This window comes from Procambarus clarkii, chromosome 45 (genome assembly GCF_040958095.1).
Source record: "Procambarus clarkii isolate CNS0578487 chromosome 45, FALCON_Pclarkii_2.0, whole genome shotgun sequence".
Taxonomy (NCBI): domain Eukaryota; kingdom Metazoa; phylum Arthropoda; class Malacostraca; order Decapoda; family Cambaridae; genus Procambarus; species Procambarus clarkii.
Genome location: NC_091194.1, coordinates 14,398,416 through 14,412,917, shown reverse-complemented (window position 1 = coordinate 14,412,917; position 14,502 = coordinate 14,398,416). Strand labels below are relative to the sequence as shown.

Sequence of the window (14,502 nt, the reverse complement as noted above, 5' to 3'; positions counted from 1 at the left end):
TTGTCTCAGCGTCACAATCACTGGTGGTGCCTCTGCCATGCTGCCTGTAGGGTCGGTGATTCTTTTGACCTGGAGTCGTGCGATGTTTGTTGTTTGTACGTGCTCCAGTTCACCCAAGCTACTAATCATGATATGAGGGTGCAGGCAGCAGCTGCATTGTATACTAGGTTCAGGTTGCTGCAACACGATAGGTTGGTCGCTTCCCCGTTTTGGTTTTAGGGATCTGGACTTGGGGATGGAAGTCGCTTCAACTTTGGTTCCGTCCGCCCCCTCCCCCATGTCCTTTCCTTCTGTTGATCATCCTGTTCCTCTCCCCCCCACCTCTCACCCCTCGATCCCCGGTGGAGGCGGAGACAAATGGCAAAATGTTTCTTTCACCCTGATGCCCATTACCTAGCAGTACTGTAAATAGGTACCTAGGAGTTAGACAGCTGCTATGAGCTACTTCCTGGGTGTAACAAAAAGGAGGCCTGGTCGAGGACCGGCCGCGGGGACGCTAAGCCCCGAAATCATCTCAAGATAACCTCAAGATACATCTGCTCTGTTCCGCAAGCTGTCTCGTGCATTGTTTCACTTCTGAACTGCTCATGCTCTGCCTGAGCCATCCTGGTCTTTGGACTGGGTGCTCTTGTTTCTCTTTTCTCCTTGGTTTGTTGTGGCCCCCTTCAGTTCAGGACTGTTTTTCTAAGGCTCTTTTTCCTGTTGGCATTAGCCTCTTGGTGTCAGGTCGGAAAGTTTCATGCTCTCCTCCGGCGCAGGAGTTTCTGCTCTTTTGGTCCTGGTGGTAAGTTTGTTCGGTTGCAGCCATCTCCTCCTTTTCTGGTGAAGAATGAGACTGCTGCTTTCCAGAGGGGTCCTTGGGTTGTTGATGCTTGGTTGGTCAGGTTGAGGGTGCATCATGTGTTATGTCCGGTTGCGAGTCTCCGCCATTATTTGCGCGCCACGGCTTCGGCGGCTGGGGATGCGCTTTGGGTTGACCCGGTTTCCCTCCTTCCCTGTTCCTGGGCTCGGGTCTCCCAGGTCTTCCGCAGGGTTATTAATTCTAGCCAGCCTGCAGTCTATCCTCGTGCTCACGACGTTCGTAAGTTTGCTGCTTTGGCTACCGTTTTTGGCAAAATGTCTTGGGTTGACATTCGGGCACGGGGTTTTTGAGGTCAAACAGGGTCCTGGCCACTCGCTACCTTGTCAATGTCCCTGAACCTGGTAGGACCTGCGTTGCATTGGGTCGGCAGTTGCGGCCATTTGTCTCAACTTCGCATTGACTAGTGAGGACTGACAGCCGCCTGGGAAAGTCCCTGTTTTTCCTTGTCTTTGGGTAGTTAGCTCTGGGGAGCCGACGGGGCTCCTCCCAGAAAATCAGCATTGAATGTAATGAAATGCCATTTTCTGGGCGAGTCCCGGAGGCTCCCCGGCATCCCTCCCTCCGGTCAGCAGTGTTTTTCAAGTGTTTTTGACATCCAGTCTAAGAACTGATGGTTGGATTGCTGGCGTGAGAGTCTGAGGCTTCCCATTCTCTCTCCCGTGGAGGGGAAGGGGGGTTGCACAGACAATGGCGCGGCAACTTGATGACGTCAAGCTCATTTGCTACTTTTTGTTTGGGGAGTTCTGTCCACTCGTTCGGCTCTCGGTAGCAATATTTTGAACAGAAAATGGGTAAGTTTTGAGGTGCCTACCTTTCTGGGTGCCAGACGCGGTTGATGGCAGATACAGAACGCTCCAACTACACGGGGGTTTCTATAGACCATTGCTCCTCGTGCCTCATCTGAAGGGGCCAGGTTCTGGTTCGTGGTCCCCGGTAGGCCGAACTCCATGCACTTTGACTGATGCCAGAAACTTAATTATATCCATATCAGCCTGGATAGCTCTGGGGAAACCTCTGGGACTTGCCCAGAAAATGGTGTTTCATTACATTTAACGCTGGTTTTTTGTGCTAAACAGAGGTACGGTTAGACTTGCACAAAGAATTTACTTTCACCAAAGAAAAGAAAACCTTAAATATAAAGTACATCACTACCTTGGGACAAATACTTACATAAATTTTAAATGAGTACACACTTCCTATTAGTTTGAGGATAACATTTTTCTTAAATGAGAAAACTGCAGTACAATATCATGTAAGTAATAACTTGTCACCATAATTTCTTAATTACCATTTGAAGATTTGGTGTGCCAACCAAAATTTGTGCTTGACAAGCTACCATATTTTGGCATATAGGATGCAGAAGAAAATTGTTATGTGCACGCTGCTCTTTCAAACCACTTTCAATAAATGTAAGATGAACCATACAAAATGGGGGTTTTCCATAAATATCCTTGTAAAATAGGGGTATATCTTAAGTGAAGGCACCTCTTTATATGCCAGCAAATATAGTAGATGCCATATTTTTTCAGGGAGGGACCACTCAGCAATGCAACAATACAAGGTCTTTTTCTCCATCCTAGTAAGTAGCAGTGTGAGATTCCATTTCATCCTGGTAGGACGACACCCTTTTGTTTTCTCAAGGCAGAATTGCAAGCACTTGCCTGGTGAAAAAGTTGCCCTGGTTTTACAGGTCATTCTTGAGGGTTCTTTTTTTCTGTGCTAAAAAAAATAGTGCTGTTTGCTCTTGGCTTAGTAGCTTCACATCCAGGTACACTGGTTGCCTTCAACATGGAGGTGTGGCAATGCTCACACTTGTTTGGCAGAAATTTTTCTTTCTTGTACTGTACAAGGTGTCTTTCTCAGGCTGTTTCGGCCAGGTCTTGGTTCTATTTTTGCGATTCTCACATCCTCTGCCTTGTTACATGCTGTTGTAGCCATGGTTGTTTGCACTACTCTTGTGGTTGTGGGCCTTCTTGTAACTCTCTAAGTGTACATGCTTTCCGTTTTGGTTTCTCACTAGGAATTCATTTTGTCATTTTCCCTCTTACTCCCTACGCTGTTCTCTCCTCTCCTTAGGTTGGGGAGGAGGGGTGGAGGGTTCCCTAAGTTTCATATATAATTAAGCATATTTTATTCAGATTTACCAGCATAATGATAGGTTAACTTTTAACTTTTGTTAAATTTTCTAAACTCCTTTCTATAATAGCTTCCAGTTTTCTGGAGAGCTTTTATTACATTTCATCCATGCTCTTATTTTTCATTAACTAAGCCATTTCACATTTTTTCCAATCATTATGCGGTTTGTTTTAAAATGCGCGCCAACGTCTTCCCATTCTCTTTGGCTATACATGGATAAACATAATGCTTTTGCATTATACAAGTACTGCACAACTGATACCAAGAAACTTACAATTCTCCAGTTCCACGAAGTAGTCATCTGGTCACTAATATACTTTGAGTATAAGGATTAGCCTCTCAAAAATGACAATATCATATATGCTGGTGACGAGGATGACAGCAGTTTTTAGTGGCCACTCTTCTTTACCTTTATGTACTTTAACTTATGGTATCAGTAATGTTCTTATATTTCCTATGTGTACATATTCCTTTACAGCATTCTATTGCGAACAATTTGATACCAAATTGAACGACGTAGCATGAAAATTGAGGTAAGAAAGCTTAAAAAGAGTACTGTATATACATAGCTTGGGCTATCTTGGGGTGCGCAGTGGCCCACCCGCCGGGGAAGCGAAAGTGTTGAAGTGGTTCTTTGTATACATGAAACAATAGTACTTCAGCTTACAAATTTAATCCATTCCCAGAGACAGTTCGTAAGCCAAAAATTCGCAACCCAAAATGAATTTTCCCATAAGACATAATGTAAATTGAGTCCCGGAAGACATAACGTAAATTGAATTAATCCGTTCCACACTCCTCAAAATATTAACTTCAAAATAATTTTCATACCTAATTCACCCAAATACTTAGTACTATAGTATGTACAAGTTATTGCTTACTTTTATTGATGACTCTTGTTGGCGTATTGAAGATGGTGAGGAGAGGGGGACGAGAAGAGGTGTTAGTGTTTGGAAGGGGGAGCCCCCTTCCATTATAACATCAGGCAGTGGTGACTTCTCTGGGGTACTTTCTCTCTAATGTTTTGCCCGCATACCACTAGGACCTAGTTGTGGCTCACTACTTGTTTTTCTCACTAAAAACCTTTCCATGGAGACTTTTTTTTTCCTACATTGTAACACTTGTCTGTAGTGAGGCATCACAGTGTCATTAAAAAGGTTAAGGCAACGGCCTACTTTAGTTTGCTGTGGGCGAGTCGTTTCAACAAAAATTTGCATTTTTTCCCATAGTCTCCACCACTTTTTAATTGTTGAGGAAGGGACATTCTGTACTGCCTCCTCCTCCCCTGAAGAAATTTGCTCAGCTGCCTCTTGTTGCTGCTCCTTATGAAAGACTAGGAGTTCTTCGGTGGTCAGTTCTTCACTGCGTTTCTCCAACTCACCACACTGTAAATGCCACTTCTTTTTCTAAATTTCTCAAACCATCCCGTACTCGCCTTAAACTCTTTCGTATCTGCATCACTCGATCAAGAGGTTTTCTTTATAAGATCTTCATACAATAGCCTTGCAAATAATAACCTCTGAAATGCTATCACCTACTAACTCCTTGTTGTGTATCCAAATTAATAGCAAATTTTCGACGTCCTTTAAGTGTTTGTGTTCTTTGTTTCATGATTGTTGAAATGCTTTTTGCCACTGTAGCACTTATAATGTCATAATGTCCTTTTTCTTAGCAATTACAGTGCATATCGTCGACATAAGATTTGTTGTACTGCCTAGCTAGTTCAACAACCCGTGTACTATTTTCATGTTTACAAATTATCTCTTGTTTTTGCTCTGTGGTCATCCTCCCATGTGTTTTCTTAGGTTGAACCTTACCACTGACTTTCTTGGGACCCATGACATGATATGTAATAATTACTTTTATGTTCAAAACCCAAAAGAACGAAAAACAATGAAATTCTTTACAAAGAATTCATGCGCGATTGTCACTAAGCGAGAGGAACTGGTAAACTGAAGCACGAGCGACTGTGCCACCAGGAACCACGTGCTAGGCCGCCCATACGTGTATCAACAAACTAAGTTACCTCAAGCAAAGCTCGTAAGCTGATTCACCATTTACTAAGAAATTAAGCTCGTAACCCGAAAAGTTTGTAAATAGGGGCATTCGTAAGCCAAGGTGTCACTATAGTTAAATGATATTCAAAGGTATACTTACTTTGAGGGTGGGCACAGCTTTGATGTCCCCAAAGTAGAATATCGATGAAAATCTCTCCCATCTTCATCCTCAGATACCTGTAAAAACAAATAATGTATGTCTTGATAATGCTCAACTCCTACACTATAATAATTGCTATCTGCAATATCCTCTTGTGCTTCAATCACTATATGCAATTCTACATGCACTACATGCAAAAACAATGCATGTTTTTCCCATTTGATATGTTAAAGCAATATTTCATGTCATGCACACATTCATGTAGTACTTTTAAACAGCAAATCCGTACGAGCCATGATGAGGGTTCGAACCTATGCACTGGGTGTGGCAGGCCCATGCTCTAGACAACTATACCATGACAAGGTCAAAAGGATTGCAAATTGGGAGGGTGTCCCCACTGGGGAGGACAACTATACCATGACAAGGTCAAAAGGATTCCCGAGGCTTCCACTGAAGCCAAACCAAAGTTTCACACAATGCTGCCATGCCTACTGGCTTTGTCATCTAGGAATGTTCTACCTCCGATGCTTCTCGGAGGCCTCTCAGTATCCTCTTTGCCTCTGTCAACTTTCGAAAGCCTACCAAACATACAAGACCAGACTCTGGTGATCTCACAGAGGTGTGAAGGAAGTGTACACATGTACATACGAACAATCGACACCAAAGCGAACTGCACATTAATCTTAAACTTCTTTTCTTTTTGATAGTAGGTGTAGTTTGCATGAAGGGTTTGTCCTCCCGATGACTGCACCAGTACAGATGTTGGTGGACACGTTTATGTTGAGGATGATCAGAGTTACAAAGGTGCTTGTTGCGTTGTGCTGTAGACAGAGGAGCGGCGACTAAAACAGAGGTGTGTATTATAGGGAGACTTGCCACACCGCAGGGCGGTATGTTGTGTTTATGGCGTCAGCTGATCCATGGTGCTGCGACGAGGCGGTTGTTTTCTGTGTTTAACTGTTGGGGGCGCCAGGTATAAATGTGGCGCGGGTCAGATGTGACCCAATTTGTTGGTCGACTGGAGATATTTAGCCAGTGCTTTGACTATTTGGTATTTTTCTTGTAACAAGTGGTCACCACCTCCTAATATATTCTCGATGGTAAAGGGTATTTTAAGTGCCTTGTTTGAAATTTACTCTGGCACTATGATGTCGGAAGCAGTGCAGGAGAGTGTTCGATTGTTTCAGGCACCTGACAGTAAATGCAGAGTTCATTGATGTCTGTTCTGTACTTAGAGCTGTGTGCTGCTAGTTTGGCATGTCCCCAGCCTTAATCTGGTCATCGTTACATCAATTTCTCTGCTTTTATATCGGACATGTTTCCAAGTTTCCCATTTCTTTTTAATAGACCCATAGTGCAAAGGTGAGCATCACGTTTTCCAGTTTGTTGCAAAATCCTGGGAGATGGTATCTTTGAAGGCTCCTTTACGTGTAACATGGGAAATTGGATGATGGGTAATGTGAGGCTTTGTTGTGCATCGCTTTGGCTAGTTGGTCTACAAGTTTATTATGGAGAATACCGCAATGTGCTGGGACCCATTGGATAGAGGTATCATAACCGTTCAATTGATGTTTGTGAAGAAGTTGAAGGCATGGGTAGAAAATCTCCTTGCACGTTTTTGAAGAGTACGAAATTGCTTGAATCGTGCTCTTGGAGTCACTACAGATTGTATATATCCCAACTAGTAATGTTGTGATTATTTGGAGAGCTTGATATAAGGCATATAATTCCGCTGTGAAAATAGATAGTTGGTTTGGTAACCACCATCCCTGCTTGAAATGGTATTCCGGTATCCATACAGCGCTAGTGACCGAGGGTACGTTGTTCATGATGATGTGAGGCCCATCTGTATAAATCGTTGTGGTATTTGGGTAGCAATTTTTCATTGTTGAGGTAAAGACTGAGGCTATGGCTGAGTTTGGTGCAGATTTTGGAATGTTGTCTTCGAGTTGTATTGCTGTATTAGGAGTTGTATAAAGCCAAGGTGGAATAGGGGGGACAGGAAGTTGGGTTTCGGAGTTTTGGAGTAGGGAGAGGTCTATATTGAGGTTATTTGTAGCCCGTGTGAGGAAAGGTTGCGAGTGAATGGTTGGGAAGCAGGGGTTATGTGGGTCAACTGATGGGTTAATTTTTTATCTGTATGGGTGTGTCTGGTGAGCAGTGGTACAGAGTGACAGATAGTTGGCACACACAATGTCTTGTCTGATGGCTAAGCTTGTGAGGCCCATTTCCCCGTAAAGTCCGAGGACAGGAGTGGAACGCATTGCGCCACATATAAGTCGCATGGCATTATTTTGTATGACCTCGAGGCTCTGTAGGTTAGTAGGCACAGCCGACGCATATGCTTGGCAACAATAGCCTAGTTGGCTGCGAATGTAGGCTGTATAGAAACGGAGCAAGATTTTATGGTATGCTCCCCAGGTGGTGCCAGTGAGGGCTTTAAGTATGGCGAGTCGGGGTTGAGTCATCTGTTTAAGGTGTTGAATGTGTACCTTCTAGGTAAGTAAGGGGGTCTAAGCGCATGCCAAGGTATTTATGTTCTCGTACGTGTTGGATGGGAGTGTTGTGTATTGTGAGGGTGGGTAGATGAACAAGTCTTTTTTTAGTGAAAATTTGATAGCAGGTTTTGGTAGTACTAACTTGAAGGCCCTATCGTTGTGTCCAATCTATGAGGTGGTCAAGTGCTGTTTGCATTGTTGAGACTGCATTAGGTACGACAGTGTCTGAATAATACAATATTAAGTCGTTGGCGTACGCCGAGAGGTGAGCAGGATGGGTGTTAGGCAAATCTGCTAAGAATGCAGCGAATAGGGTTGGGCTTAGTATGGAGCCTTGTGGGATACCCGTTTGTATTGGAATGCCATCGGAAAACTCGCCTTGCATAAACACTTTGGAGGTCCTGTTCGTAAGATAGAACTGTAACCATAGAAGTAATCTTCCCCGTACGCCTAAACATACAAGCTTTGCCAAGAGGCAAGTATGAGGAATGCTATCAAAAGCTCCTTTGAGGTCTAGGTAGAGAACAAGACAATATTTACTGCTTTCTGAGAGAAGTGCAGATTTCATGTTCAAGGCAGAGCATTTGATCAAGTGTGGAGCATTGCGGTTGAAATCCAGCTTGGAGTGACGGTATAATATCATTATACTCAAGGTACCATTCGAGGCGAATATGTACTAGCCTTTCCATGACTTTACTGAGGCATGATAGTAAGGAGATAGGTCTGTATGATGCAGGTTGGGATGGGTCTTTCCCTGGTTTAAGGAAAGGAAGAATAATACTGCTCTGTCATTGTGAGGGAATATTTCCGTGAGTCCAGCATAGGTTGTAATAGTTTAGAAGAGTGCTATGTGCAGTCAATGGAAGATATTTGATGAGTTCATATGGAATTCCATCCTCTCCAGGTGCCTTGACAATAGGTAGGTGGTTTAAGGCTAATCGTAGCTCGCTTCAGGTGTCCATGTTGTCGACGCCAAGCATGGGCAGCGGTATGGCACGGTCAATTTCTTGTCTGAGGGAGAGTTCTTGGGCATAAAGGAATGGTGTTGAGAGGGTAACTTTAAGGCATTCAGTAAGAACGTTTGCACGCTCCTGAGGCGTTTGACAGAGTGAACCGCTGATCATCAGGGGGAACGAAGGGAATGTTGGGTGACCTTTAATGCTGTTAAATGTAGCTCAGACTTTTGAGTGTGGCGTGGTGGGTGTGAGGCTATCACAGAATGTTGCCCACGATGCTCGCTTTGCTGATAGTATTTTTTTTTTGGCCGCTGCTGTGGCTCGCCGGAGATTGACCCAGTTCTGTAGAGAGGGTTGACGTCTTTCTTTTTGGATGGCTCGTCGGCACAAAGCGACTGTTCGTGCACATTCCGCGTTCCACCACGGTTTAAGTGGTTTGTCGAACCTATGTCCTGAAGTTTTCCTGAACATTTGGGTGGCTGCAGAATTTATGGCAGAGGTGATTGTGGACAGTCGCGTGTTAGGGTCTATATAGTCTGTGTCTGGGAGACAGACAACATCAGCCCATTTTTTCTTATCTAGGTTCTTAATGTTCCACTTGAGGAGCGTTAGCGGGTGGGTTGGTGGCTGAAAGTTAGTAAATTTTATACCGAGGGATTTGTGGTCACTACCAATATCTGGTCCAGTATGAAACTGTAGTTCATGTTGAAAGTGTGCCGAGCCAAAGCAGATGTCAAGTGAGGCTTAATAATTGGTTCTGACCTAAACTATCAAATGCTCAGAGACAATCAATGAAACAATTTGAAAATATGTCAAGTGATAGTTGGCGACAGGTAACAACCATGATATTATCCTCTTCTAAGATGATGTTACCCTTTAATAAATAAACCAGTTATATTATACAGCAAGTACATCATTTTGGAGAATGACTGCAGCAGTACAAGAGCTAGGCATCTGATTTAACAGCATAAAGCAGTGGGAAAAATAACATGAATGAGATATAAAGTTAAACTAAAAAGAAATTATGCAAAGATCACCATTAACACTTACTCTGCTCCAATCACTATCTGTGACTTCCTCCTTTGCTCTAATTGCTATTTGCAATTTCCTCCTCTGCTCCAATCCCTATCTGCAATTTCCTTCTGTGCTCTAATGGTTATTTGCAATTTCCTCCTGTGTTCCAATCATTATCTGTAATTTCCATGTGCTCCAATTTCTAGCTGCAATTTCCTCCAGTGCTCAAAATGCAATTGATCATTATGGTTACCATAAAGTACTTTTCCATGTGCACTTGGATGTAGGACATTTAAATAGCTTACTTGTTTATGGGTTAAAAAATGGAGGGAGAGGAGGGGAGGATATTTAACAAATAGAAAACTATAGAATAACTAAACAAAATATAAACAAATTCAAAAAGTGAAGATAACTTACTACTGCTGTTGCTCCAGAAGATGCAGCTGAAGAAGGTAAGAGAGGTTTTCCGGCCTTCTGACTAGACCGATTTCCTTCTATCGCACCTGTCGCTCTAGCAACCTCGCTACTGCTTGAATCACTGCTTGGGTGCCGAGATGGTTCTAACTGATGCATGGCTTTCATATGATGATACAAATGATCCACTGCAACTACAGCATGGCATCTGCTGCACTTCAGCATGGCACTGTTGCATCTCTGTAATGAGTAAACATATTTCAAATACAATTTTTATTACAATACTGTAGTGCACATGAAAATTCAATCTTACACATTATTTAATGTTTCAAGAAAAACACATGCACAAGTAATTTAGACTTTCACTACTAAGGCACTAAAAAACAGCGTTGAATGTAATGAAACACCATTTTCTGGGAGAACCCAGGAGGCTCCCTGAAGCTATCGGGCTAATATGCAATTCATTAGACCAGGGCATTAGTCACACTGAAAAAGTTCTTTCTAATGTCTCTGTGGCTCATTAGGGTACTCAGCTCCCACCTGTGTCCCCTTGTCCATGTACCACCCATGTTAAATAACCCATCCTTGTCCTTGTCCAGAGTGTGTGGGAATTGGAGTGTGTGTAGGGGTTAGAGTGAATGTGTGAGGGTTAGAGTGAGTATGTGGCAGTTAGAGTGTGTGTGCACTCACCTAAGTGTACAGTACTTTCTTTCATTGAATTTGAAGGGGTTGAAATCCAGCTCTTCAGTAACATCTCTCAACCTTCAATCAACTGGTATACAAGTTCCCAAGTCCATTGGGCTCTATCATATCTACACTTGAAACTGTGCATGTCTACCACCTCACTTCTTGGTGCTTTACATTTGTTCACTAATTTGATACAGCAAAAATTCTCTCTACTGTGTTTGTGGTTCATTTGGGTGCTCAAGTTTCCACCCCTGCCCCCCTTGTTTTAGTACCACCTACTGTATGTTAAATTATACTTACTTGTGTGCCCTATCAATCCCCCACCCCCCCAAGGATTTGGCATAGGGGGTAATCATGTCTCTCATAACTCTTCCGTTTGTCATGAACGTGAGGTTTAATTCGCAATGCCTCGCCTTGCAGCCCATACCTCTCGGCTCTGGGACTAGTCTGGTGGCCCATCTCAAACTTTTCATTAGTTTCCCTCTTATGTTTTGACTAGATAAAGATTCCATGCTGGGGCTGCACAATAAATGACTGGTTTGACACCTGAGGTATATAAGGTCCAGAGTGATTCCTTACTCAAATTTCTAAAGGCAGCTCCTCACACCACCTGGCCATATACCATTTCTCTGTTTAGAAGCACTATCCCTATGCATACGGTTAGATTTTGTAACTTCCTTACAGGTGAAATGTCATCTACAAATTTAAGTCTACTATCATTTTGTGCATTTAATCTATTCAGTATTGATATCAGCATTGTATGCTATTCTTTATTAACCATGGTTGTTACTAACTCTTAACAATGGCTTTATTATATTGTACAAATGTCAGACTTAGAAATGCAACCGTCTTGAGTTATTAAAATAAACTTTCCAATAGTTTATTTTCATAATAACAATGTTACTTTAGCTCTCATGTCGTCTAACACTCTCTTACTTTCTCATTTGTACCTTATGGACACAAATTCAAATATGGAATACTCCTCGCATTCTCATTTCTCACAGAACGCAAACAGCAGCAACGTCACCTGTGAAACAACACACACGGTACCATGTGTAAATATATATGTACTTGACTGACACAAGTCAGCCAAGTACAGGCAATTAGATCATCGGTACAACTTCGTTCCAATAGGGTCTGAGACCCTAGGCCCATGGGGAGAGAGTGCAAGAAGGTTTCTTAAGGATCTTGGTTCTAAGCTCATTGACAGTACAAGAGACCCTAGAGCAGCAACTTTTCTCTTTCAGCGCCTCAGTGTCGCGATCCAGAGGGGGAATGCCCGCTGCATCCTTGGTTCCTGCCCGGCGTCGGAGGAGTTCGAGGAAATCTACAGCCTCTAGGAAGCAAACTTTTTCTTGTGTCCTCTTAACATCCATTTTTTGTATAAAATAAGATATGTAACTGTATAACCTTGCATAATAAAGTGTACACCATAAAAAAAGGGGGATGGTAGAAGCGAACACTCTTAGTATTCAGAGTTAAATGGCAAGTTTTTCCCTGAATGCTCTGTGTTCCCTTCTCTGAGGCTGTGGGTCCCTATAATTGTACCAGAGGTGGTACCCTCCTATATATGTACAGTATTTATATTTCCAGGCTGTACCAGATATGTTTCTGAATAACATTGTTTTAGGTCATCTCATACATAATAGGAATTTTCCAAGAGATCAATTCAGAAAAGATAAGGATACATATTGGAAAGAATACAATTTCTTACCCCAGTGCAGTTGACGTAGTGATTCTGAATCTGCGGAACACCATGAAACATGAGGCCACAATTATTTACAGGACAAATCACATAGTTTTTCTCACAGAGTTGGGAATTCCACGCAGCCAACTGAGAACAGCTTATACTTCGCCGAACACCATATTCAGTCTCCCCTTCCTGTAAATTAATAAAAACAAAAATCATTGTTCCTAGTTTTTCTCTATCAGCCTAACAACACACATGCAGTTCTAAAAGTTCTAAAACAATAACTCAAATTAAACTCATCTAGAATTCTAGATGATTACCAATTTTCACACGAGCCATAAGAAGAAAAATAAACTACGCACATTAGAACAAAATTAAATAATATACAGAACACACATGTGTTATACTCAAAATTCTGTCAGTTGAAATGTAACCAATCACAGGCAAGTAGGCCTCTGACGTCATGCCAGACAGAGGAGCATCAGCGATGCTCCCAGCAGACTCAGTTATCCTCACAGACCCAGAGTAGGTGGACCTCGGCTGGCCAGTTATACACCTGTTTGCCTCACTCAATAAATATATACAGAAGCGACTACTGTGTCTACATTCAACCCGAACAAGGCAAACGAATACTGGTAGCAGCAGTGGGATCCAGAAATTTTTTCTGGAAGCAAAAGTTCCAGTACCCAGCATCGCCTCGTGTTCCAGCCAAAACCGCCGCCACCGCCACCGCCATAAGCCGCCATCCTGCCACCCACGCATCAAATATTGTGCCAGACCGGGGTCCTGCCATCAACCACTACTCCAGGCTAACGTTTTAGAAGTAAGGGTCAATATTTTCCTGTGAGAACGCTCACTCATCAGTGAGGAGGAAGGAAGCTTCCCGCGCCAGCCATTTTTGAACCTCGCGCCACCACGTGGGAACCACCTATTACACCCACCACCACCACCACCGCCACCCAAGCTGACAGTATCAAGCTTCGTGAGGGTGCAAGCTACTGCAATCGTCGTCAGCCATCGTCGCAGGTATCAACTGGTTATTCCATCGTCGCAATATTGTCGTCGTCAGAATTTATCTTCGTGCCTCTAGCCTGAACAGTGTGGGGTCCCTGAGTCTCGCGCCACCGCCGCCAGGAGCGCTGCCGTCGCATCCAGTTTGTAAACACGCCTCACATGGGCCTCTTCAGATCTTCACGACGCTTCTCCTACTTTGGCTACTGGTGATCCTCATAAATTACAACCCTGAGATAAGTAATTGCTAGTTGAGAACAACGTGCCAAGTGTTAAAAAGTGACTTATGTAATAATTCCCATAATATCCTGTGAATTAACCATTCAGTGACTTGTTAAATATTGGAGCTGGTTCAGTACTGCACTCCCCACAGTTTTCCTGTGTGATTTCAACATTCCTGCTTCTTACAGTAATTTCATTGAATTTTAATTGTTCTCCTAGAGTGTTATTGGTAAATTCAAATTCCAGTGAATTAAGAAATCCTTGTTTTAGTAGCAGTTAAGGATTTGTGCAATATAATTTTTTTTAATTTCTCCAGACCTAACTTGAAATTTATCCTTTAAGCATTTTATTTTAAACTTTTACCATAGGAGTTATATACATTCCTGTGTCCAGTTTATGTGCTACATCCATATTTCTTGCATTGCCACTTGTTGTGTTGAATCTTTTTAATGAAATTTTGCAATTGCATTTCCCAGTTTTTATTCTAAATTGCTGTGCTTAGTCTGGTTTAATTAATTTACATACATCTAATTCCAGTCATTTTTTTAATGAAAGATTGCTAAATTTAGTTTACAATTGCTTGTTCTTGATTATTTTCTTGCCTAGCCCAATTTAATAATTTTATTTCTGCCATTTTTACTTTAGCCAAGTTGATATTTTTTTGTGTTTATTTTTGTGTATACTATTTCTGATGCCAGGTGCACTTAATTATAATCTGCGTTCAAATATTACTTCCACGGCTGTGACAATGCCTACCACTGTTGAAACCCCTTCAGAATCAATGGGAACAGTTGCTTGTCCCAATGGCCAGAGATCAGCTCAGGAAATGGCTATTCCTCTTTTTGCTGGGGAATC

General features: G+C 42.5%; 1 protein-coding gene across 1 annotated transcript in view; it reads right to left on the bottom strand.

Annotated features, from left to right (window-relative positions):
• LOC138349748 (uncharacterized) overlaps window positions 1-12,606 on the bottom strand; it is a gene marked incomplete at its 5' end in the record, with an annotated part of 31,462 nt that extends 18,856 nt beyond the window's left edge. The window contains 3 exon segments of the mRNA XM_069300889.1: window positions 5,156-5,232; window positions 10,041-10,277; window positions 12,439-12,606. Coding sequence (XP_069156990.1) covers window positions 5,156-5,232; window positions 10,041-10,277; window positions 12,439-12,606 — 482 coding nt within the window.
• Window positions 12,607-14,502: the final 1,896 nt, after the last annotated feature.